The sequence below is a fragment of the Arachis ipaensis genome, chromosome B9 (genome assembly GCF_059453495.1).
Source record: "Arachis ipaensis isolate K30076 ecotype BB chromosome B9, ASM5945349v1, whole genome shotgun sequence".
Lineage (NCBI taxonomy): Eukaryota > Viridiplantae > Streptophyta > Magnoliopsida > Fabales > Fabaceae > Arachis > Arachis ipaensis.
In genome coordinates this window covers 76,553,393-76,578,550 of record NC_142444.1, presented here as the reverse complement: position 1 = coordinate 76,578,550, position 25,158 = coordinate 76,553,393, and the positions used below count along the sequence as shown (strand labels likewise).

Genomic DNA, 25,158 nt, shown 5'->3' with positions numbered 1-25,158 from the left:
TTTTGCCTTGCCACGCGTGCGTGTCATCCACACATTCGCGTCACTTGTACAGTTTCCAATCCATGCGTTCGCATCAGGCACGCGAGCGCGTCACTGCAATTTCCTCTGTTTTGCGCGGTCGCGTGAGCCATGCGTCCGTGTCGCTTCTCGCTGGTCATCTCCTTAACTTCTTGTGTTCCTTCTATTTTTGCAAGCCTCCTTTCCAATCTCCAAGTCATTCATGCCCTATAAAGCCTGAAATACTTAACACACGGATCACGGCATCGAATAGAATAAAGGAGAATTAAAATACATAATTAAAAGTCTCTAGGAAGCAAGTTTTCAACCATGGAGTAATTTTGGGAAGGAATTGTAAATACATGCTAATCATATGAATAAGTGGGTAAAGATTTGATAAAACTACACAATTAAACACAATATAGACCATAAAATAATGGTTTATCAACCTCCCCACACTTAAACATTAGCATGTCCTCATGCTTAGTTGAAGGAGATAAAATAAATGAGTGGCAACATGTAAAACTCATGCAATACAATGTAACCTATATATGTGAATGCAACTATATGATTCTTGTCCACTTGGTCAAAAGTAAATAAGCTCTTCAAGACAATCACAAATCAAATTCCACTAATTCAATTCTTATATAGTAACAACAGATAAAAATGCAAGAAGGTAGCTCATGAAAGCAGGGAACATAGAATTTAAGCATTGAACCCTCACTGATGATGTATGTATGCTCTAGTCTCTCTAGTGTATAGGGTAATCACTCTATTCTTCTCTAATCATGCTTTCTAATTTTTTTGTTCTTCACCTAACCAATCAACAACATTTAATGTACCAATGCAAACATCATGAGGTCTTTTCAAGGTTGTAATGGGGCCAAGGTAAGGATAAGGGTACATATATGGCTGAGTAAGCTTATAAATTGAATCTTTAATTAACCCAAGCTTTCACCTAACACACACATATATATTCTATAAAACTTAAAATTCATACCTAGCTACCCAAAATTTCCCTTTCACATTCCATACTCATGTATCAACTTTTATTTTTAATTTTATCATATATGCATTGATCCTTGAATTTTAACTTAGCATTGGGGTAATGTTGTCTCCTTATTTATTTATTGAATATTTTTGGATTTTTTTTTATATAAAAGTAAACATAGCTTACCAATGCACATGGATTCTTAATTCTTTTATAGTTTCACATGAGTAGGTACCCAAATTTCCATTATATTATCATGACACATTCCCTTATTATCCTTTGTTCCCACAATCTTTCCATAATTAATTAACACACAATTCTATCTTAAGCTAACCAAAGATTCAATTGGGATATATAATTGTTTTTCCGCTTAAGGTTAGTGACGTGGTAAAATACAGAACAAATGGGATTTAAAGGATCAAAGTGGCTAAAAAAGGTAACTTAAGGGGTAGGCTTCATTTGGAAAGTGAGCTAAACAAATAATGGCCTCAATCATATGCAAGCATGTAAATATATTAAACATTGCACATATAGGATGAAACAAAATATAGATTGCAATCATAGAGAAGTAAACACACAAGAATAAAATAATTATGGTTAAATAATGTAACCATGTATTTAGGCTCAAAGTCTCACAAGTTGTGTGTTCTTTAGCTCAAAAACCATGTTCCAAATACAACTTCAAGCAAATTTAACATAAAAGTTTTGATTAAAATTAGTGAAATTTTGTTCTAACAACAATAGGGTCTTAGAAGAAACTTATTATCTTTTCAATCAAGTAGAACATGCATGCAACTAACCTATTACTATACAATTTATCCTATTCTACAAAAGAGAAACTGACTAAATATCCTATTTTATTAGTGTTAAGGAAGAGAAATTACCTCCGGAAGTCAGGTACTGACCGACCTCCCCACACTTAAGGTTTTGCGCCGTCCTCGGTGCCATCTTTCAGGAACAAAGGTGGGCTGGTAGCAGTATCTCCACAGTCGGAACCGTCATGGCTCCATGTGCTGGTAAATGAAGTGGAGTCCGGGGTGTCTGGGTCTCGGTATTTTCCCATAAGTAGCTCCTTGAAGTATGTGAATCGGTGCTTGTTACAGCGCTCTCTTAGCTTTGCTTTGCGTTCCTGCTGATCCAACCTCTCAAGTATCTGATGGAGCAGTTGGTTTGTTGTAGGTGCTTGTGGTGTTGAAGGGAGAATGTCTTCAGCCGGTTCAGTAGGCTGGCGTGTAGTGGCTGTTGGTGGTCTTATATATTTCCCGTTAGGGACGTATTGATCATCCCGTGGAAGCATGGCTTTGGTATCCCCAGCTCTGTAGGAGACTCCAACTGCTAAGACAAGATCTAAAACCAAGGTAGGAAAAGGTAAGTTACCCGTAATTTGTACGTGTCCCATTGCATTCCCGATGTATCTTGGTAAGTTTAGAGGCTGGTCTGTAAGGATGCACCATAGTAAAACGGCCATGTCTGCAGTGAAGGAGGACTCATGAGTGCTCGGAAATATATAATGGGACATAATCTGTGCCCACACGCGAGCCTCCAAGGTAAGTGCAGAAGCCAATATTCCCTTAAGTCGGGAACCATGGTATTCGTAGATCCATCTGCTGCCAGGTAGTGCGATAACTCTGAGAACAGTGTCCCAGTCAAATTGGTACGTCTGGCACTTGAGTGCGGCCTCTTGAAATGCGTCTGGTCCTTCTAGAATAGGGGGAAGATCTAAAGCTCGTTGAATGGCCTCTTCTGTAATGGGGACTTGCTTCTGACGGACATAGACAGACTGCAGGGTTGGCAGGTGGAAATTAGAGTAGAACTCAACTACACAGGAAAGATTAACCTGCCATGGCTGTCTCTGTAGGAATCCCATTGTCTACGTTCAATTTGTGGCTCAACAAATTCAGCAATACAGGTCGGGAGGATAAGAAGGTATCCGTTGTTGTAACTCCTTTCTACCAGGATGGGGAACATCTGCTCACAGTAGCGGTTGGTAAATCGCGCATTGTCCTTTGCTGGGAAGGTTTTCTCTTTTTCATCAACCTTTATAATCCTCTTAATTCTTTTTGTTGAGGTCTTCACTACAGTTGAAGATGGCTCTGCCACTAATGCTCTTTTTGTTCCTCTTCTTGCTGTTGATTTGGGAGTAGCTTTCTCTTTGCCTTTCTTGGTGGCCATCCTGACAGGCAATCAAGCATCTGATCAATGAATGGCAAGGGGTAATGATCCTTGCGAGTGGCTTGGTTGAGACGTCTATAGTCAATGCAAACTCTCCATAAATTCTGCACTTTAGTTGTCAGAAGCTCTCCATGCTCATTTCTTACTGTTGTGATTCCAGACTTCTTAGGCACCACTTGTACTGGACTGACCCATTCGCTATCTGAGATGGGGTAAATGATATCTGCTTCAAGTAGCCTGGTCACTTCTTTCTTGACAACTTCTAAGATGGTGGGATTCAATCTTCTTTGAGGTTGACGGACAGGCTTTTCTCCGTCTTCTAGGAATATTCTGTGCTCACAAACTTGAGGGTTGATGCCTACTATATCCGCCAGGCTCCATCCAATTGCTTTTTTGTGTTTTCTCATCGCACTGAGTAGCTGTTCTTCTTTTTGAGAAGTGAGTTCCTTTGCAACGATAACTGGAAACTTCTGCTTGATGGTGCACGAAATTGTGATCATCAACAATGGCGCCAAAGGACTTGGAGCTCTTAAACGTGAATCACACTTTGTCACAATTCCACACAACTAACCAGCAAGTGCACTGGGTCGTCCAAGTAATAAACCTTACGCGAGTAAGGGTCGATCCCACGGAGACTGTCGGCTTGAAGCAAGCTATGATCACCTTGTAAATCTCAGTCAGGCTAATTCAGATGGTGATGGAGAATTATAATTAAAAGATAAATAAAAGATAAAATAAGGATAGAGATACTTATGTAATTATTTGGTTGGAATTTCAGATAAGCGTATGAAGATGCTTTGTTCCTCCTGAACCTCTGCTTTCCTATTGCCTTCTTCCAATCATTCATACTCCTTTCCATGGCAAGCTTTATGTTAGGCATCACCGTTGTCAATGGCTACTTCCCGTCCTCTCAGTGAAAATGTTCTACGCACGCTGTCACCGCACGGCTAATCATCTGTCGGTTCTCGATCATGTTGGAATAGGATCCATTGATCCTTTTGCGTCTGTCACACGCCCAACAATCACGAGTTTGAAGCTCGTCACAGCCATCCCTTCCCAGATCCTACTCAGAATACCACAGACAAGGTTTAGACGTTCTGGATCTCAGGAATGGCCACCAATAATTCTAGCCTATACCACGAAGGTTCTAATCTTAGATTAGAAACCCAAGAGATACACATTCAAGCTTGTTTGCATGTAGAACGGAAGTGGTTGTCAGTCACGCGTTCATAGGTGAGAATGGTGATGAGTGTCACATAATCCTCATAATCATCATGTTCTTGGGTGCAAATGAATATCTTGGAGAAGAAATAGACTTGAGTTGAATAGAAAAACAATAGTACTTTGTATTAATTCATGAAGGACAGCAGAGCTCCACACCTTAATCTATGGTGTGTAGAAACTCCACCGTTGAAAATACAAAAGTGATAATGGTGTAAGCATGGCCGAATGGCCAGCCTCCAAGGTCTAGGGACTAAACGTCCAAAGATGTGTCCAAAGATGAAAATACAATATCAAAAGGTCCTATTTATAGAGAACTAGTAGCCTAGGGTTACAGAAATGAGTAATTAATGCATAAATCTTCTTCCGGGCCCACTTGGTGTGTGCTTGGGCTGAGCATTGAAGCTTCCATGTGTAGAGACTTTTCTTGGAGTTAAACGCCAGCTTTTGTGCCAGTTTGGGCGTTTAACTCCAGCTTTTGTGCCAGTTTTGGAGTTAAACGCCAGAATTCTTGAGCTGAATTGGAACGCCTATTTAGGCCATCAAATCATGGGCATAGTATGAACTATTATATATTGCTGGAAAGCCCAGGATGTCTACTTTCCAACGCAATTAAGAGCGCGCCAATTGGGTATCTGTAGCTCCAGAAAATTCACTTTGAGTGCAGGAAGGTCAGAATCCAACAGCATCTGCAGTCCTTTTTCAGCCTCTAAATCAGATTTTTGCTCAGGTCCCTCAATTTCAGCCAGAAAATACCTAAAATCACAGAAAAACACACAAACTCATAGTAAAGTCCAGAAGAGTGATTTTTATTTAAAAACTAATAAAAACATAATAAAAACTAACTAAAATATACTAAAAATATACCAAAAACAATGCCAAAAAGCGTATAAATTATCCGCTCATCACAACACCAAACTTAAATTGTTGCTTGTCCCCAAGCAACTAAATATCATATAGGATAAAAATAATAGAATGTACAATGAATTCCAAAAATATCTATGAAGATCAGTATTAATTAGATGAGCGGGGGTTTTAGCTTTTTGCTTCTGAACAGTTTTGGCATCTCACTTTATCCTTTGAAGTTCAGAATGATTGGCTTCTATAGGAACTCAGAATCCAAATAGTGTTATTGATTTTCCTAGTTAAGTATGTTGATTCTTGAACACAGCTACTTTTTGAGTCTTGGCCGTGACCCTAAGCATTTTGTTTTCCAGTATTACCACCGGATACATAAATGCCACAGACACATAACTGGGTGAACCTTTTCAGATTGTGACTCAGCTTTGCTAGAGTCCCAAATTAGAGGTGCCCAGAGCTCTTAAGCACACTCTTTTTGATTTTGGACCACGACTTTAACCGCTCAGTCTCAAGTTTTCACTTGACACCTTCACGCCACAAGCACATGGTTAGGGACAGCTTGGTTTAGCCGCTTAGGCCAGGATTTTATTCCTGTGGGCCCTTCTATCCATTGATGCTCAAAGCCTTGGATCCTTTTTATCACCCTTGCCTTTTGGTTTAAAGGAGTATTGGCTTTTTCTTCTTGCTTTTCTTTTTCTTTCTTTTTCTTTTCTCTCTTTTTTTTTTCTGCAAGCTTTTCACTGTTTTTTCTTGCTTCAAGAATCAACTTTATGATTTTTCAGATCATCAGATAACATTTCTCCTTTTCCCATCATTCTTTCAAGAGCCAACAATTTTAACATTCTTTAAACAACAAATTCAAAAATATGCACTGTTCAAGCATTCATTCAGAAAAACAATAGTATTGTCACCACATCAAAATAATTAAACTATTTTAAAATTTGAAATTCATGCACTTCTTTTTCTTTTTCAATTAAAAACATTTTTCATTTAAGAAAGGTGATGGATTCATTTTCATAGCTTTAAGGCATAGACACTAAGACACTAATCATTATGTAATAAAGTCACAAACATAAATAAACATAAAGCACAATTTTCGAAAAACAGAAAATAAAGAACAAGGAAATTAAAGAACGGGTCCACCTTAGTGATGGCGGCTTGTTCTTCCTCTTGAAGATCTTATGGAGTGCTTGAGCTCCTCAATGTCTCTTCCTTGCCTTTGTTGTTCCTTTCTCATGGTTCTTTGGTCTTCTCTAATTTCATGGAGGAGGATGGAATGCTCTTGGTGCTCCACCCTTAGTTGTCCCATGTTGGAACTTAATTCTCCTAGGGAGGTGTTGATTTGCTCCCAATAGTTTTGTGGAGGAAAATGCATCCCTTGAGGCATCTCAGGGATTTCATAATGAGGAGTTTCCCCATGCTCTTGGTAAGGTTCTCTCACTTGCTCCATCCTTTTCTTAGTGATGGGCTTGTCCTCATCAATGAGGATGTCTTCCTCTATGTCAATTCCAGCTGAATTGCAGAGGTGACAAATGAGGTGAGGGAAGGCTAACCTTGCCACAGTAGAGGACTTGTCCGCCACCTTGTAGAGTTCTTGGGATATAACCTCATGAACTTCTACTTCCTCTCTAATCATGATGCTATGAATCATGATAGCCCGGTCTATAGTAACTTCAGACCGGTTGCTAGTAGGAATGATTGAGCGTTGGATGAACTCCAACCATCCCCTAGCCACGGGCTTGAGGTCATGCCTTCTTAGTTGAACAGGCTTCCCTCTTGAATCTCTCTTCCATTGAGTGCCCTCTTCACATATGTCCATGAGGACTTGGTCCACCCTTTGATCAAAGTTGACCCTTCTAGTGTATGGGTGTGCATCTCCTTCTCATCCCTGCACCATGTGGCGTGCAAAATGCCCCTTGCTGCCAATCCTAGCATTAAACGCCAGCCTGCTGTCCATTTCTGGCATTTAACGCCAGCTTCTTGCCCATTCCTGGCTTTAAACGCCAGCTTCTTGCCCATTCCTGGCGTTAAACGCCCAGAATGGTGCCAGACTGGCGTTTAACGCCCATTCTGTTACCCTTATTGGTGTTTAAACGCTAGTAAGTTTCTCCTCCAGGGTGTTCTATTTTTCTTTTGTTTTTGCTTTTTCAATTATTTTTGTGACTTCACATGATCATCAACCTATAGAAAACATAAAATAACAAAAGAAAATAGAAATTTAACATAGATAATTAAAGATTGGGTTGCCTCCCAACAAACGCTTTTTTAATGTCAATAGCTTGACAGTGGGCTCTCATGGAGCCTCACAGATGTTCAGAGCAATGTTGGAACCTCCCAACACCAAACTTAGAGTTTGAATGTGGGGGTTCAACACCAAACTTAAAGTTTGGTTGTGGCCTCCCAACACCAAACTTATAGTTTGACTATGGGGGCTCTGTTTGACTCTGTATTGAGAGAAGCTCTTCATGCTTTCTCTCCATGGTTACAGAGGGATATCCTTGAGCTTTAAACACAAGGGAGTCTTCATTCACTTGAATGATCAATTCTCCTCTGTCAACATCAATCACAGCTTTTGCTGTGGCGAGGAAGGGTCTGCCAAGGATGATGGATTCATCCATACACTTCCCAGTCTCTAAGATTATGAAATCAGTAGGGATGTAATGGTCTTCAACCATTACCAAGACATCCTCTACAAGTCCATAAGCCTGTTTCTTTGAATTGTCTGCCATCTCCAGTGAGATTCTTGCAGCTTGTACCTCAATGATCCCTAGCTTCTCCATTACAGAGAGAGGTATAAGGTTTATACTTGATCCCAGGTCACACAGAGCCTTCTCAAAGGTCATGGTGCCTATGGTACAAGGTATTGAGAACTTTCCAGGGTCTTATCTCTTCAGAGGTAATCTCTGCCTAGTCAAGTCATCCAGTTCTTTGATGAGCAACGGAGGTTCATCCTCCCAAGTCTCATTACCAAACAACCTAGCATTTAGCTTCATGATTGCTCCAAGGTACTTAGCAACTTACTCTTCAGTAATATCTTCATCCTCTTCAGAGGAAGAATACTCATCAGAGCTCATGAATGGTAAAAGTAAATTTAATGAAATCTCTATGGTCTCAGTCTAAGCCTCAGATTCTCATGGTTCCTCATTAGGGAACTCCATGGAGGTTAGTGGACATCCATTGAGGTCTTCCTCAGTGGAGATCACTGCCTCTTCCTCCTCTCCAGGTTCGGCCATGTGAGACGTGTTTATGGCCTTGCATTCTCTATTTGGATTCTCTTCTGTATTGCTTGGGAGAGTACTAGGAGGGAGTTTAGTAATTTTCTTACTCAGCTGACCCACTTGTGCCTCCAAATTTCTAATGGAGGACCTTGTTTTAGTCATGAAACTTTGAGTGGTTTTGATTAGATCAGAGACAATGGCTGCTAAGTCAGAGTGGCTCTGCTTAGAATACTCTGTCTGGTGTTGAGAAGATGATGAAAAAGGCTTGCTATTGCTAAACCTATTTCTTCCACCATTATTGTTGTTGAAACCTTGTTGAGGTCTCTGTTGATCCTTCCATGAGAGATTTGGATAATTTCTCCATGAAGGATTATAGGTGTTTCCATAGGGTTCTCCCATGTAATTCACCTCTTCCATTGCTGGGTTCTCAGGATCATAAGCTTCTTCTTCAGAGGAAACTTCCTTAGTACTGCCTGTTGCTGCTTGCATTCCAGACAGACTCTAAGAAATCATATTGACTTGTTGGGTCAATATTTTATTCTGAGCCAATATGGCATTTAGAGTATCAATCTCAAGAACTCCCTTTTTCTGAGTTGTCCCATTATTCACAGGATTTCTTTCAGAAGTGTACATGAATTGGTTATTTGCAACCATTTCAATGAGTTCCTGAGCTTCTGTAGGCGTCTTCTTCAGATGAAGAGATCCTCCAGCAGAGCTATCCAATGACATCTTGGATAGTTCAGACAGACCATCATAGAAAATACCTATGATGCTCCATTCTGAAAGCATGTCAGAAGGGCACCTTCTGATCAATTGCTTGTATCTTTCCCAAGCTTCATAGAGGGATTCACCTTCCTTCTATCTGAAGGTTTGGACTTCCACTCTAAGCTTGCTCAATTTTTGAGGTGGACAGAACTTTGCCAAGAAGGCATTGACTAGCTTTTTCCAAGAGTTCAGGCTTTCTTTAGGTTGTGAATCCAACCATGTTCTAGCTCTGTCTCTTACAGCAAAAGGAAAAAGCATGAGTCTGTAGACTTCAGGGTCAACCCCATTGGTCTTGATAGTGTCACAGATTTGCAAGAATTCGGCTAAGAACTGATGAGGATCTTCTAATAGAAGTCCGTGAAACTTGCAATTCTGTTGCATTAGAGAAACTAATTGAGGCTTAAGCTCAAAGTTGTTTGCTCCAATGGCAGGGATTGAGATGCTTCTCCCATAGAAGTCGGGAGTAGGTGTAGTAAAGTCACCAAGCACCTTCCTTGCAGTGTTGGCATTGTTGTTTTCGGCTGCCATGGTTTCTTCTTCTTTGAAAAGCTCTATTAGGCCCTCCAGAGAGAATTGTGCTTTGGCTTCTCTTAGCTTTCTCTTCAAGGTCCTTTCAGATTCAGGATCAGCTTGAACAAGTATGCCTTTATCTTTGTTCCTGCTCATATGAAAGAGAAGAGAACAAGAAAGTAGGAAATCCTCTATGTCACAGTATAAAGATTTCTTGAGGTGTCAGAGGAAAAGAAGAATAGAAGGAGGAGGTAGATAGAAGGGAATTCGAACATATAAAGAAGGATAGAGTTCGAATTGCACCTTGAGGAGGAGTGTTAGTCCCTTAAATAGAAGGATGTGAGAAGAGGGAAAGAATTTTTGAAAATAAATTAAAAAGATTTTGAAATAATAAAAAGAAATTTGAAAATTTGATTGAGATTTTCGAAAATTAAGATTGGGAAAGAAATTAAGTGATTTTTGAAAAAGATTTTGAAATTAGAAATTAAAAAGATATGATTGAAAATTAATTTTGAAAAAGATGTGATTGAAAAGATATGATTGAGAAGATATGATTGAAAATCAAATTAAAAAGAGAAAGTTTTAAAATTAAAGTTGATTACTTGACTAACAAGAAATTAGAAGATATGATTCTAGAATTTAAAATTTGATCCTTTCTTAATAGGCAAGTAACAACTTGAAAATTTTGAATTAAATCACTAATTGTAGCAAGAATTTTCGAAAATAGTAATAAATAAAAAAATTGAAAAGAAATTGATTTTGAAAAGATATGATTGAAAAGATATGATTTGAAAAAGATTTGATTTTGAAAAATTACGAAAATTTGGAAAAAATTTTGAATTAAAAAAATTCTTCCATCTAGTGTCATCTTGGCGTTAAACACCCAGAATGGTATCCATTCTGGCATTTAAGGCCCAAAATCCTACCTTTTTGGGCGTTAAACGCCCAGCCAGGTGCCCTGGCTGGCGTTTAAACGCCAGTTTTCCTTCTTCACTGGGTGTTTTGAACGACCAGCTTTTTCTGTTTGATTCTTCTACTTAATGTTCTGAATCTTCAATTCTTTGTATTATTGACTTGAAAAGACATAGTTTTGAAAATTTTTTTGAATTTTTCAATGATGAGAAACAATCAAAATACAACTAATCTTAGGAAACTCAAATCAAACAAACAATGCATGCAGGACACCAAACTTAAAAATTTTCATATAAGAGACACTAACAAATTGAGAATGCATATGAGAAACAACTAAACACACAAAACAAGGGAATTTAAAGATCAGAGCAATGAAATCATCAAGAACAACTTGAAGATTAATGAAGAACATATTGCATATTTTTCGAAAATTAGAGGCATGCAATTGACACCAAACTTAAAAATTGACACTAGACTCAAACAAGAAACATAAAATATTTTTTATTTTTATGATTTTATAAATTTTTTTTATTTTTTAAACTTATATGGAAAAGAAAATAAAGGGATTCAAAACTTTTAATAAGAATTCCAGGAATCATGCAATGTTAGTCTAAAGCTTTAGTCTAGAAAGATTAGACATGGTTGGCCAAGCTTCAGCAGGACATTACATTCAGCAGCTAAATTGATAAGAATCAATCAGCTTTTGTGATGATAAGAACATCACCTTGAAACTCTAGAATTCATTCTTAAAAATTATGAAAAATAAAAAGAAAAGTACCTAATCTAAGCAACAAGATGAACCGTCAGTTGTCCAAACTCGAACGATCCCCAGCAACGGCACCAAAAACTTGGTGCACGAAATTGTGATCATCAACAATGACGCCAAAGGACTTAGAGCTCTTAAATGTGAATCACACTTCGTCACAATTCCGCACAACTAACCAGCAAGTCCACTGGGTCGTCCAAGTAATAAACCTTACGCGAGTAAGGGTCGATCCCACGGAAACTGTCGGCTTGAAGCAAGCTATGGTCACCTTGTAAATCTCAGTCAGGCTAATTCAGATGGTGATGGAGAATTGATAATTAAAAGATAAATAAAACATCAAATAAGGATAGAGATACTTATGTAATTCTTTGGTTGGAATTTCAGATAAGCGTATGAAGATGCTTTTTTCCTCCTTAAGCTCTGCTTTCCTATTGCCTTCTTCCAATCATTCATACTCCTTTCCATGGCAAGCTTTATGTTGGGAATCACCGTTGTCAATGGCTACTTCCCGTCCTCTCAGTGAAAATGTTCTACGCACGCTGTCACTGCACGGCTAATCATCTGTCGGTTCTCGATCATGTTGGAATATGATCTATTGATCCTTTTGCGTCTGTCACACGCCCTACAATCGCGAGTTTGAAGCTCGTCACAGCCATCCCTTCCCATATCCTACTCAGAATACCACAAATAAGGTTTAGACGTTCCGGATCTCAGGAATGGCCACCAATAATTCTAGCCTATACCACGAAGGTTCTAATCTTAGATTAGAAACCCAAGAGATACACATTCAAGCTTGTTTGCATGTAGAACGGAAGTGGTTGTCAGTCACGCGTTCATAGGTGAGAATGGTGATGAGTGTCACATAATCATCACATTCATCATGTTCTTGGGTGCGAATGAATATCTTGGAGAAGAAATAGACTTGAGTTGAATAGAAAAACAATAGTACTTTGTATTAATTCATGAAGGACAGCAGAGCTCCACACCTTAATCTATGGTGTGTAGAAACTCCACCGTTGAAAATACAAAAGTGATAATGGTGTAAGCATGGCCGAATGGCCAGCCTCCAAGGTCTAGGGACTAAACGTCCAAAGATGTGTCCAAAGATGAAAATACAATATCAAAAGGTCCTATTTATAGAGAACTAGTAGCCTAGGGTTACAGAAATGAGTAATTAATGCATAAATCTTCTTCCGGGCCCACTTGGTGTGTGCTTGGTCTGAGCATTGAAGGTTCCATGTGTAGAGATTTTTCTTGGAGTTAAACGCCAGCTTTTGTGTCAGTTTGGGCGTTTAACTCCAGCTTTTGTGCCAGTTTTGGAGTTAAACGCCAGAATTCTTGAGCTGACTTGGAACGCCTATTTGGGCCATCAAATCTTGGGCAAAGTATGAACTATTATATATTGCTGAAAATCCCAGGATGTCTACTTTCCAACGCAATTGAGACCGCGCCAATTGGGTTTTTGTAGCTCCAGAAAATCCAGTTTGAGTGGAGGGAGGTCAGAATCCAACAGCATCTGCAGTCCTTTTTCAGCCTCTGAATCAGATTTTTGCTCAGGTCCCTCAATTTCAGCCAGAAAATACCTGAAATCATAGAAAAACACACAAACTTGTAGTAAAATCCAGAAGAGTGATTTTTATTTAAAAACTAATAAAAACATAATAAAAACTAACTAAAATATACTAAAAATATACTAAAAATAATGCCAAAAGTGTATAAATTATCCGCTCATCACTTGTCCTCAAGGTAAGCATACTTGAGGTGTGGAGGGAGGGGCTTTAATTCTAATTTCTGCTCATGGCCAGGCTCTGGATCATCCGGAGCTGGTGATAATGGTGAAGTGCTCTCATTGTCCTCCGAGAATGTCCCCACTCTTGAACCTTGTCCTGTGTACTTCTCTTCTAATTCCTCCTGGTGAACTTCAGCCACGGTTTCATCTATGATGTTACACTGGGAGATAGAATGATCATCCGGAGGGTGCTCCATAGCTCCATTTAAACTGAATTTTACTATTCTGCCATCTATTTCAAAAGAATAAGTTCTGGAAAATGCGTCCAGCTTGAACTTTGAAGTCTTCAGGAATGGTCTTCCAAGCAGGATTGATGATGGCCTTCCTGAGTCATTAGGGGGCATTTCCAGGATATAGAAGTCAATGGAAAATGTGAGCCCCTTAATGCTCACTAATACATCTTCAGCAATTCCAACCACTGTAATAATGCTTTTATCTGCTAACACAAAATGAGCTGCCGATCTTTTTAAGGGAGGGAACCTCAAAGTATCATATATAGACAAAGGCATTATACTAACACATGCTCCTAAATCACACATGCAGTCAGAAAATATCACACCACCAATAGTACAATTAACCATGCATGGACCTAGATCACTACACTTTTCAGGTATACCTCCCATTAAAGCAGATATAGAACTACCTAAAGGAATAGTTTCTAATTCATTAATTTTATCTTTATGTATACATAAATCTTTTAGAAACTTTGCATATTTAGGTACCTGCTAAATAACATCAAAAAGGGGAACAGTTACCTCAATCTTTTTGAATATTTCTACCATTTTGGGATCAAGTTCCATCTGCTTCCTGGGCTGCCTTGCAATTTGTGGAAATGGAATAGGAAGGACGTTTTCTACAGCGTCCGCATCCTTTGGTGCTTCCTTCTGTGGTTGAGCTTCTTCTTCTTCAACCATGTCTTGTATGTCCTCTTCCTCTTCAGCATCCTCTACTTCCACCACCTCTTCAGCTGAGGTGTGCTCTGATGGGATTGGCTCCTCCTGATTCCTCTCTTGCAGTGTGGTTCCGGACCTTAGGGTGATGGCATTGATGCCACCCTTTGGATTGGGTAAGGGTTGAGAAGAAATTCCACTGGAGCTTGCATGTTGAGTGTTTGAAGTATTGGATGATCCCAGCTGAGAGATGAGAGCTTGTATAGCGGATGTTGGACCGTTAAGTGAACTTTCCATGTTCCTTTGTCCTTGCGCAATGGATTGAAATGCCTCATCACTCGGAGAGGAATTAGATTGAGTGATCTGTAGAACTTGTTGTTGGTTGTGCTGTGCTCCTTGGGATTGCCTCAGGTGAGGTGCTCTGTAAGGCTGGTTCTGGTTCTGCTGCCTGTTGTTGTTATTATTCCACCTCTGATTTCCTTGATTGTCTTTGCCTCCTCTGTTATTGTTGTCCCTCCAACTTTGGTTAGAATTATCTCTCCAACGTTGCTTGGAATTGTCCTGCCATCCATGGTTGTAGCTGCCACCTTGATTGTATCCTTGGTTGGGGCGGTCATAGAAGTTATGAGTGGCTGCCACAGTGTTGTCTTCCTGCTGGAGCTGCGGACATTCATCAGTATAATGGCTATAATCAGCACAGATCCCGCACACTCTCTGTGGGACTAACTGTTGGCTCTGCTGCGCTTGTTGTTAACTCAACTGCAGCTGCTTCAGTAAGTTGGTCATTTCACATATACTCTGAGTTAGAGCAGTAGTCTCTCTGCTAGAGGATACCTCTGCAACAGCTTTTGACCGGCTTTGTTTCTGCCTGTGATTCCGAGTAGATTCAGCTAAGTCGTTGATCAATTGTCATGCCTCATCAGTGGTCTTGTACTTTTTCATAGACCCATTACTAGCACTTTCCAATGTGGTCTTATCTTGAGGCCTCATGCCCTGTGTGACGTAGCCGAGCAACACTATCTTGTCAATCATATGATGGGGACATGCTTCTAGAAGATTGTCGAAGCACTCCCAGTATTCGTAGAGAGTCTCGGATTCGTCCTGAACAATCATGGAAATGTCTTTCCTCAGTTTATCAGTAACTTCAGCTGGAAAGAATTTTTCCAAGAATTCTCTTTTGAGTGTATCCCAGACAGAAACAGTTGCTGCGGGTTGAGTGTAGTACCACTCTCTCGTCTTTCCCTCAAGAAAGAATGGGAAGGCTCTTAACAAAATAGAAGTTTCATCTGCACCATCACGCCTCATAGTAGAACAGGCTGCTTGGAAATCCCTAAGGTGCTTGATAGGCTCCTGAGCAGGTAAGCCATGAAACTTAGGCATCAAGTTGAGTAGTGCGATCTTTATTTCAAAATCTGTAGCCACCGCTGGGTGATGCGCTTGAAACAGTTGCATTGTAAAATCAGGGGCTCCAGCCTCCTGGATAGTAACTATCCTAGGTGCTGCCATGTCACCTGCACGTAAATCAACCGAATAAGTAGAAAGGGAGCTTGTTTCTTCCTTACGTGACGTTTCAGATTCGCCCTCGGGAAGGACTAACCGACACCGAGCTTGCCATATACGTGAAATAGTTCTTTCAATCTCAGGATCAAATACTGGCAAGCATGGATCAGAAAGTGAACGCGTCATTTAATGAAAGAAACATGTAGCTCATAGTAGCAAAATAAAATAAAATGCAAATAAATAAATTCCAATCAATAACTTAGTACTCTATTGCAACTCCCCGGCAACAGCGCCAAAAATTGACGTGGCGGAAATTGGCGGATTAAGAAATTATTATAAGAGATACGTTGCGAGTACAGTTCTTAACTAACAAAATTCCGCTTATCAATTTAGAAGGGTTGTCACAAAACTAGAATTAAAATACTGGGAGTATGAATCCCAGGTCGTCTCCCAACGAGTTGCAGAAAGATGTGCTACTTTACTAATCAGATGTTTTCCAAAAGGGTTTGAGTTTGATAGACAGGAAATTAAATCAGAGAATTTATGTAATTTAAATAAAAACCTTGATCGGGAGTAGATTAGTCGGAAATCCTATCCTTGTTGGAGTTTTCCCAAGATCAATTGATAATTGAAGGTTATTCTGCTCAGTTATCCTTTACCAGATAAAGGAAAGTCAAGCAAGTTGGAAGTCAGTTTCTATTCACAAGTTCTAATCCTCTCCCTTGGGAAGGACTAGTGTCAGTGACTAGAGGGCGACCCAACGATAAACCCAATTATAATTTTACTCTTGAGCATTCCAACTTAAGGTTCTCCTTTCAACCAACTCCCAATCAAGTTATGGAACTACTCACTCATTATGATTGTAAACTTCACAAAATAAGAAAGGAAAATAAAGGAAGACATGATAAATGATAATCAAAAGGATCAATTAAAAATAAAAATAGTTCTTGTATTAATAAATTCTAAAAATAATCCAATAGTAACTCTGAATAAATTAAGGATATGAAAGAGTAAGTGACAAGTAAGGAAACAAACTAGAATGATGAAGTCTTGGCGGAGGTAATAACTTTTCTCAATATCCCAATCCAAAAAGCAATAAAAATCAAAATCCTAAGAACTATGAATGTGTAGAGAGAAAAACCTAGAGGAGGAGTAAAATCAGATCTAAAACTAGAATTATGCGGAATGTATGTCGTCCCCTGGTCTTTGCATGTTCCCTGGCTCTAATCTGCTTTTTTGGGCCGAAAATTGGGTCAAAATAGGGCCCAAAATCGCTCCCAGCAAATTCTGCAAATTCTGCAGATCGCGCACGTCACGCGATCGCGTCATCCATGCGTTCGCGTCATCCAGCGTTTTGCCTTGCCACGCGTGCATGTCATCCACACATTCGCATCACTTGTGCAGTTTCCAATCCATGCGTTCGCATCAGGCACGCGAGCGCGTCACTGCAATTTCCTCTGTTTTGTGCGGTCGCGTGAGCCATGCGTCCGTGTCGCTTCTCGCTGGTCATCTCCTTAACTTCTTTTGTTCCTTCTATTTTTGCAAGCCTCCTTTCCAATCTCCAAGTCATTCATGCCCTATAAAGCCTGAAATACTTAACACACGGATCACGGCATCGAATGGAATAAAGGAGAATTAAAATACATAATTAAAAGTCTCTAGGAAGCAAGTTTTCAACCATGGAGTAATTTTGGGAAGGAATTGTAAATACATGCTAATCATATGAATAAATGGGTAAAGATTTGATAAAACTACACAATTAAACACAATATAGACCATAAAATAATGATTTATCACACGCACACCCTTGTGAGTTTTTGAACCTGTGCGCATGCACAGCCTTGTGCGTACACACACACAGGGGAAGGCTTGCTGTTGAGAGCATTAGCATGACCTGTGCGCACACACAACCAACGATGTTTTCCAAACTGTGCGCACACACACGTTGGAAGGTGCACTCTGTTGAGAGCGTTCACACACCTTGTGCGGATGAACAGAGTTGAAATTTTACTACCTGTGCGTACGCACACCTCTATGCGTACACACACATTTTGAAAATCCTCCTGGGCGTGCACACGCACACCCTTGTGCGTACGCACATGCGCTATTTTCAACTAAAATCCTATTTTTAACTGTTTCACCTTCCTAACAAGCTTGTAAACTTCTGTGACACCTAATTAAGACTCTTTGGCTTATTTTTCGGGTATCAAAACATGGGAAAAGTTTTAGTAGATTTAATTTGGGTATTACTTTGAAAAGTTAAAGAATGGAGGTTTAGGTTTCTGGTGTACTGAGGATGAGTTTGGTTGAGAGAGAAGGAAGAGTAGTGAACTTGGTGATTTCTGACAACGAATTGAGAAACTGAAGAACCGATGAGTTCGGAATGGAAAATTATGAATTGATGATGGTTGTGATGAGTTGAGAACTTGGAAAGGAATAATGAAGAAATTAATGGATTATATGAAAGTGTGCGGAGCCTATATCTCTGGCATAGCAGATTTCTCTGCTGCATGACTATTTGTTGTTGAAAGTGTGCCAGGCACTATATCCTTGGAATGTTCAGAATTGATAATTGAAAGTGATTTGAGATGACAAATGGTGATGACTGGTGATGGTTTGAGGAATGATGATCTTGTTGCATGTTGAGAGTGTGCCATGCACTATATCCTTGGGTTAAGTGTGGTGGTAACTCAAAGAGGAATGATGATCTTGATGAATATTGAGAGTGTGCCACGCACTATATCCTTGGAATGATTTATAATGAAAGAGATGTTGTTGTCGTTTTCCTTCTCTGCCGCAAGAGTGTGCTAGGCACTATATCCTTGGGTTAAGCATGCGAGTGTGTCCGACACTATATCTGTGGATGAATAGAGTGTGCCCGGCACTATATCCGTGGGTCAATAGAGTGTGCTCGACACTATATCTGTGTGCGTGGCAGAAAAGACTACATCCGAAAGAATGTGTCGGGTTGGCATTTGTGGACCGACAAGTGATATCACGAGCCGATAGGATAGGCATTCATCATATGCATATCTTATGTGTGTTGTTTGCTTTGATTACTTGAGTTTGCCTAATTGTATAATATGCCTACTTGCTTCTTGAATTACTTGTTATATATGAATACTATATGTGTTTTACTTGCTTACATTATCTTTGATTGTCTGGTGCTGAGAAGGATAGGTAGGCGGTGGCGATGGGAATTGTACGGAAGTTAGGTTGGCGAAGGCTGTGGGATACAGCGGTGTGATTAGTACTAGTTAGAAATCCTTTAAGTTTAGAACACCCTGTTTATTATTTACCGTTTAAGTTATTTATTTTATTTTAAGCTTGAATATTCTGTATCGATGTGAAGTTCTAGGATTGCCTTCGGCGTCCCGGAACCTTATATCTTACATTATTGGGCACTGTTACCATACTGAGAACCTCCGGTTCTCATTCCGTACTTTGTTGTTGTTTTTCAGATGCAGGTCGTAATTCACCTCGGTGAAATTGCGGACATGGTGGCAGAGCGGAGTATAGTTTCTTCCTGGTTTAATTTTGTATTATTTTGTTGTAGTACTTTCTCTCACCCTTTTTGTTTTAGACTTTATGGCCTTAGAGGCTTACTTGAGAGATAAGTTGTATAAGCGTTTTAATTTCAAAAACTCTGTATTTTTTTTTATTCATAACTAGTCGGCTTAAACTCCGTAAGCTGCAGCTAGTTCCCTATGATTATTATACTCTCATATCTCTATATGTTCTATTCTCTTGCATCTATACCTTGTGTCATGAGAGCGTTAGCTTCGTGTGAATGTTTCACGCTTTTGAAATTCTATTTTTGAGTTTAATCCTTCATCGGGCTTCTAGAATACATTATTTTCTTCTATATAAATATGTATAAGCCTTAGAATTATCGTAACCTTTAATTAACCTTTGCTTTACGGCTAGAGGTAAGGTTTGGGGTAATTAGGGTGTTACAACTTTCATTGTTCTACAAATTCTACCCTATGCAAGTGCTAAATAACTTGCTATCTGGAATTTAAAAATTTTCTGTTACCAAATAAAAATGTCTGGCAACAAAAAAATTTAGCCAAAACCAATCAAAACTTTTTTTATTTTTTAAAAAATTAATAAATGCTTAATAAGGCAGTTTAATACGTTGTCAGGAAGGCATTTTTGTCATCTTAGAGCTAAGGAGAAGAACCGTAATCTCGTCATGTTAAAAAATTTGAATACTAGAAGAATTGTACAATGCCGGTCTTGGACATCAAGAAGACCAAGAGTCTGTCTCAAAAACAGTGGTGCTAAAATAGCGACAACTCATAAGGCCCATTGGGTTAAGGCAGGACAACAAGAAGCCCAATAATGCTTTTCAAATTTAATGAGAGACATAATTTATTATTAATTTTTGAACTTTTTAGACATTTATTTTAATTTATTTCTCTGTTAGAGTTTGTTGAAAGATTTGACTTACTTCTGATTTGCTTAGTAGTATTTTTAGGGATTTTAAATTTAAATCAAATCTGATCGAATATAATAAGATTAAATTTGATTTCAATTAGTTATCAGTAGAATTTTAAAATTTAAATCAAATCTGATCTAATGCAATAAGATCAAATCTGATTTAAATTTCTTATCTTATCTTTAGGAGATTTAAATTAAGTTATCTTATCTTATCTTTTAGTTAGTTTGTTAGGAGCCTATTTAAACACCTTTGGTGAGACAATTTACACAACTTTTGATGAATAAAATTTTTTTAGTGCTTTATGCACGTTTTTTTAATGTGATTAAATGAGGTGAGTGATTTGCTGCGCTTATTACATGAAGAAGTTTGAAGGATCCAAAATTACGGTGATTATATGTGTTAGTCTCTTTCACTTTTCATCCCTCTGATCTAGGTTGTTAAGGACAGGTTCTTTGAAGATCTAGTAGGAAAATCCTTCCGGTGACCTAGGTTTCTAAGAACAAGTTTTTTAGAGGTCTAATAGCAAAACTCTTCCAGTGACCTAGGTTACTAAGAACATATTTCTTAGAGGTCTAATAGGAGCTGTGTCTTTTCTGTTGCGTCTTTTCTCCATCTTTTTCCTTATCCCTTTGTCCTTCGTTATAATTTCTTATCATCTGGTACCAGTTATAAGTCGAAGGTAAATTCTTATTTATCTACACATTCCATGGGTCTTGTCGAGTCTCCTTGTTTTTTTCTCTTTAATTTTTGCAAATTCACTTTAGAGTCCACAAAAAAAAGTAAAAAAAAATGAGTATTATGATAGTGATGATAAATAAATTTCATATGCGAAAAAGATTTCTTGGTTGCAAATCCCTGCATTTAAAGGGAGTAATGATCCTAAAGCTTATTCCGAATGGGAAAAGAAGGTAGAGTCGATTTTTACAAATTGTATCCTTTTAGAGGCAAAGAAGGTTTGACTGATACAATCCAATTTTTTCAATGATGCCCACATATGGTGAACTGAATTAGAAAGATCTAGAAGACGGTACGGAAAGAGCCCAATTTGTAGCTGGGAGAAGATGAAGAAAATCATGAGGAGCCAGTTTGTGCCATCATACCACATGAGGAATCGAGTTGTGCCATCATCATACCACAACGAATTTTTTAAAAAATTTTGTAAGTTACAACAAGGTTCACAATCAGTGATAGAGTACCACAAGGAGAAAAATAAGAAAGAAACTAAGAAAGAGAGTGAGTGTTTGACTGAAAAGAATCTATATTTGATTGAAAGCAAGAGTTTTGAAAGAAAAGAGGAGAATAGTAAGCAAGAGGAGTCAATGAGCGAAAAAGAAAGTGAGAGCAATAAACACACTTGTGAGAGAGATCTAGAAAGTTCTAGCTTAGACAAGAGTGCATTAGTATTATTGAATTTCACGGAGTCCTTAGTTTCTCATATATCCAACCATGAAATTCCTAATGTTTTTATAATAACTTTCCCAGGTTTTGTAGATTCATCGGTCAACTATGGAGGCATTAATATGGATGAAAAGGAAGAAAGACAAATTGCACACTTTGGACAAGATGGTGAAAGTATGGTTAAAAAGATTGAACTTGCACACATGAGGGACATAACTACAATTCAGTGGATAGAAAAAAGCCATCAAACTATGGTATTTGAACCTGGAGATTGGGTTTGGATTCCTGAAAGTGAAGAAGAGCTTCTCATTCAAGATTCGAGGACGGATCTTTTTGAAGAGAGAGAGGATGATACGTAGTGAAGAAGGCATTTTTGTCATTTTACAGCTAAGGGGCAAAATGGTAATCTCGTTACGTTCAAAGATTTGAATACTAGAAGAATTGTACCATGCTGGTCTTGGACATCAAGAAGACCAAGAGTACGTCTAAAAAATAGTAGTACTGAAATGGTGACAACTCACAAGGCCTATTGGACTAAGACAAGAAAATAAGAGGTCCAATAATGCTTTTCAAATTCAATGAGGCATAATTTATTATTAATTCTCAATTTTTTTTTTGGCATTTATTTTAATTTGTTTTGCTGTTAGAGTTTGTTGGAAGATTTGATTTAGTAGTATTTTTAAGAATTTGCTATTTAAATTTAAACTGATCTAATATAATAAAATTAAATCTGATTTAAATTAGTTATCGTATCTTTAGAAATTTAAAACTTAAATCAAATCTGATCTAATCAAATAAGATCAAATTTGATTTAAATTAGTTATCTTATCTTATCTTTAAGAGATTTAAATTACGTTATCTTATCTTTTAGTTAGTTTGTTAAAGACCTATTTAAACACATTTAGTAAGACAATTTACACAACTTTTGATAAATAAAATTTTCTTAGTGCTTTATGCACATTTTTTAGTATGATTAAGTGAGGTAAATGACTTGTTTTGCTTGTTGCATAAAGAAAATTGAAAGATCCAACATTATGGTGATTCTTTGTGTTAGCCTCTTTCCATTTTCATCCCTCTCATATAAATTGTCAAGCACAAGTTCTTTGAAATTCTAGTAGAAAAAACCGTTCTGATGACTTAGGTTGTTAAGAAAAAGTTTCTTAGAGATTTAGTAAGAAAATCCTTACATTGACCTAAGTTGCTAAGAACAAATTTCTTAGGTTTAGTAGGAAAATTCTTACATTGACCTAAGTTGCTAAGAACAAATTTCTTAGAGATCTAGTAAGAAAACCCTTTATCTATCCTTTTATATTTTTGCTATATCTTTTCTGTTGCATTTTTTTCTCCATCTTTTTTCTTATCCCTTTATCATTCTAACTCTTTTTTTTGTCTCCTAGTATTATCTTTTACCAAAACACACTATGGATCATTCGGGGAAAAAAAACCTACACACCGTCAAAGGAAATCAAACAAAAGCACCAATATTCTCCTGCCAAAGCCAATTAAGCAATTTTCTACCCATACAATATGCAATAAAATGAATTGTTTCGCATTTTGTTTAAGGAAATCCTCGACCCTCTGTTCCTTGATTAATGAATCATTAAGAGAAATCTTAGAAATCACAAAAACATATATCCAGTACTGTCCTACAAGATAGAAAAAAAAAGTGCACCGTCAAACAACTATGTTTTTATCGGTTAAGATATTCAAAAATCATCAAAATTTCCAAACTACTATCGAACAAAATAAAAAAGTGGGATATATAACAAGATCAGGAGACATATAACACAGCAACCAACTAGTTTAAATATGAACTATACTAAATTCATACAATTGCATATTCCACAAATGCTCTGATACACTTCGTCCTGTTTTAGATAATGTATCATCCTTAGCTATCTGAAAAATAACATAGAAAGTAGAAACGGTGAAACAAATATTCTTCGGATAAAAAATAATCTATCCATTTAATTATTTTCAGCCAATAGGATTATTAAAAATTATTTGCTTTTAACTTCAAGAAAAACATAACTCACAGACAATTGTTTGACTTAGCATAGTATTCCCTTTTATTGTTTTGTTCTATAATTCTCATAGGTGAGTTATGTTTCTTGTTGAAGTTAATCATCTGCCATAGAAGTACGCCAAATACTTGAAACTTAAAAAGTTATAGCCATATACAGACTTGTGCTAAAATCGCTCATAATCTTACTATGACAGAATAAGAAGAAGCCAAACTAACAATAACATTAAAACTTAGACAATCTGAAACTAAGCTGCAGGGAAATCAAAATTGAAAGACTGTCAAATTGATTTTTTTGAGTTGGATTTTGGTGAACAAGTGAACTAAAACCTCCAACTCCCAAACACAAAATTCTTGAATCAATGGAGATAAATATATATCATAAAATACTAAAATGCCATGAACCTAAACATGTCAAAATAAAATCAAAATGCCAGAATCCAAAAAAACAAAAAGCAACCAAGATATATACCTAGGAGGACGACGAGCTATTTGCTTGATATATCAACTTAGCCTGTTCCGCGTAGAATTCAGCTATCTCTGCATACAATTTATTTTCAGCGTCTTTGAACTTCCTCCACCTAGCCTCGATGTCTTCCCTCTTTGAGACTCCAAGCAACTCTATTCCCTTTCTAATATAATCTTCACCGAAAGGCTTACCAAAAGTCCCATCGTACCTCAACATTGAAGTCAAAGCTAAACTAGTCACAGAAAATTCACTCATCCTTCTACCTTCATTTGTATCCAAAGGTTCAGAATTTAGTTTGGACTTTGCTTCAGCTTTCCCATTTGAATGGGGCACTAGCGCCTTCTTGGGAGTACTCTTCGCAGCCTTCTCATTATTAACTGTATCCTTTTTCGCAGTTTCGTTGCGCACTGCTTCACCGCCACGGCCATCGTGGCCCCAAACATTCTTTCCCAACTGAAGTGCTTCCAACTCGTGCGGCTTTAAGGTTGTCCCCTTGCCGTTCTTCTCTTTTTCTAGGTTGTTCTCAAACTTCTTCTTCAGCCGGCGGATCTTATCCTTCAATTGGTTGCATGATACATTTGCCCGAATCAAATTCGACCCCTTCATAAAATCGTAAAATTCATCAGCGCATTTATAGGGTTCCTTTCCTGTTTTTGCGATGAATTCAGACAGGCCTTTCAAGATACCTATCTCATCTTCCTCGCTGAAAACCCTCTGAAAGAGGGATTTGAACTCGTCACGTGATTTCTGCGGATCCTCTTCAACGGAGCCGACGGCGTGATCCTCCTGTGCCTTCTTCCCACGTTTTGGTTGGTTCGAGTGGTCGATACTGTTCTCGGCTGCGCGCTTTGACCCGGATTTGGTTTGACTAACAGAAGCCGAAGGTTGAGACTTCAACTTTGGAGAGGGTTTAGAAGAAGACGACGAGGGTTTCGAAACCATTTGCGGTTGAGGCTTCCTGGGAACCAGCACGTGTTTCTCACGTTCATCTTCGCCTTCGTCGGTGTCTTCGTCCTCGTCGGATGAAGTTGCTGCTTCTTCTTCCTCGCTGCTATCTTCTTGTTCGGGCTGAGGTCTGGGAACCTGCGATTCGTCGTCGTCAGAGTCTTCAAGAGGAGCGACTTGCTTTTGCTTCGCCATGGAAACTCCGAAATTCAGGAGGGAAAAAGTGAATTTAGGATTAGGGTTTGTGTTAGGTTCACTCTGTCGACAGTATAGCTCACTGGCAGTGA

At 38.3% G+C, this 25,158-nt stretch overlaps 1 protein-coding gene and 1 non-coding gene across 2 annotated transcripts; one reads left to right on the top strand and one right to left on the bottom strand.

Annotated features, from left to right (window-relative positions):
• The first annotated feature begins 9,243 nt into the window (after positions 1-9,243).
• Positions 9,244-9,351, top strand: LOC148545072 (small nucleolar RNA R71). The gene has a single exon (XR_015901686.1). It is a non-coding gene; the product is annotated as a small nucleolar RNA R71 (small nucleolar RNA).
• A 13,750-nt stretch (positions 9,352-23,101) lies between these two features.
• Positions 23,102-25,158, bottom strand: LOC107618545 (putative transcription factor At1g61730). The gene is made up of 2 exons (XM_016320633.3): positions 23,930-25,158; positions 23,102-23,333 (listed from the first exon to the last, which is right to left on the bottom strand). Exon 1 carries the CDS (start codon positions 25,064-25,066, stop codon positions 23,930-23,932), a length of 1,137 nt encoding a protein of 378 aa, XP_016176119.1. The 5' UTR covers positions 25,067-25,158; the 3' UTR covers positions 23,102-23,333.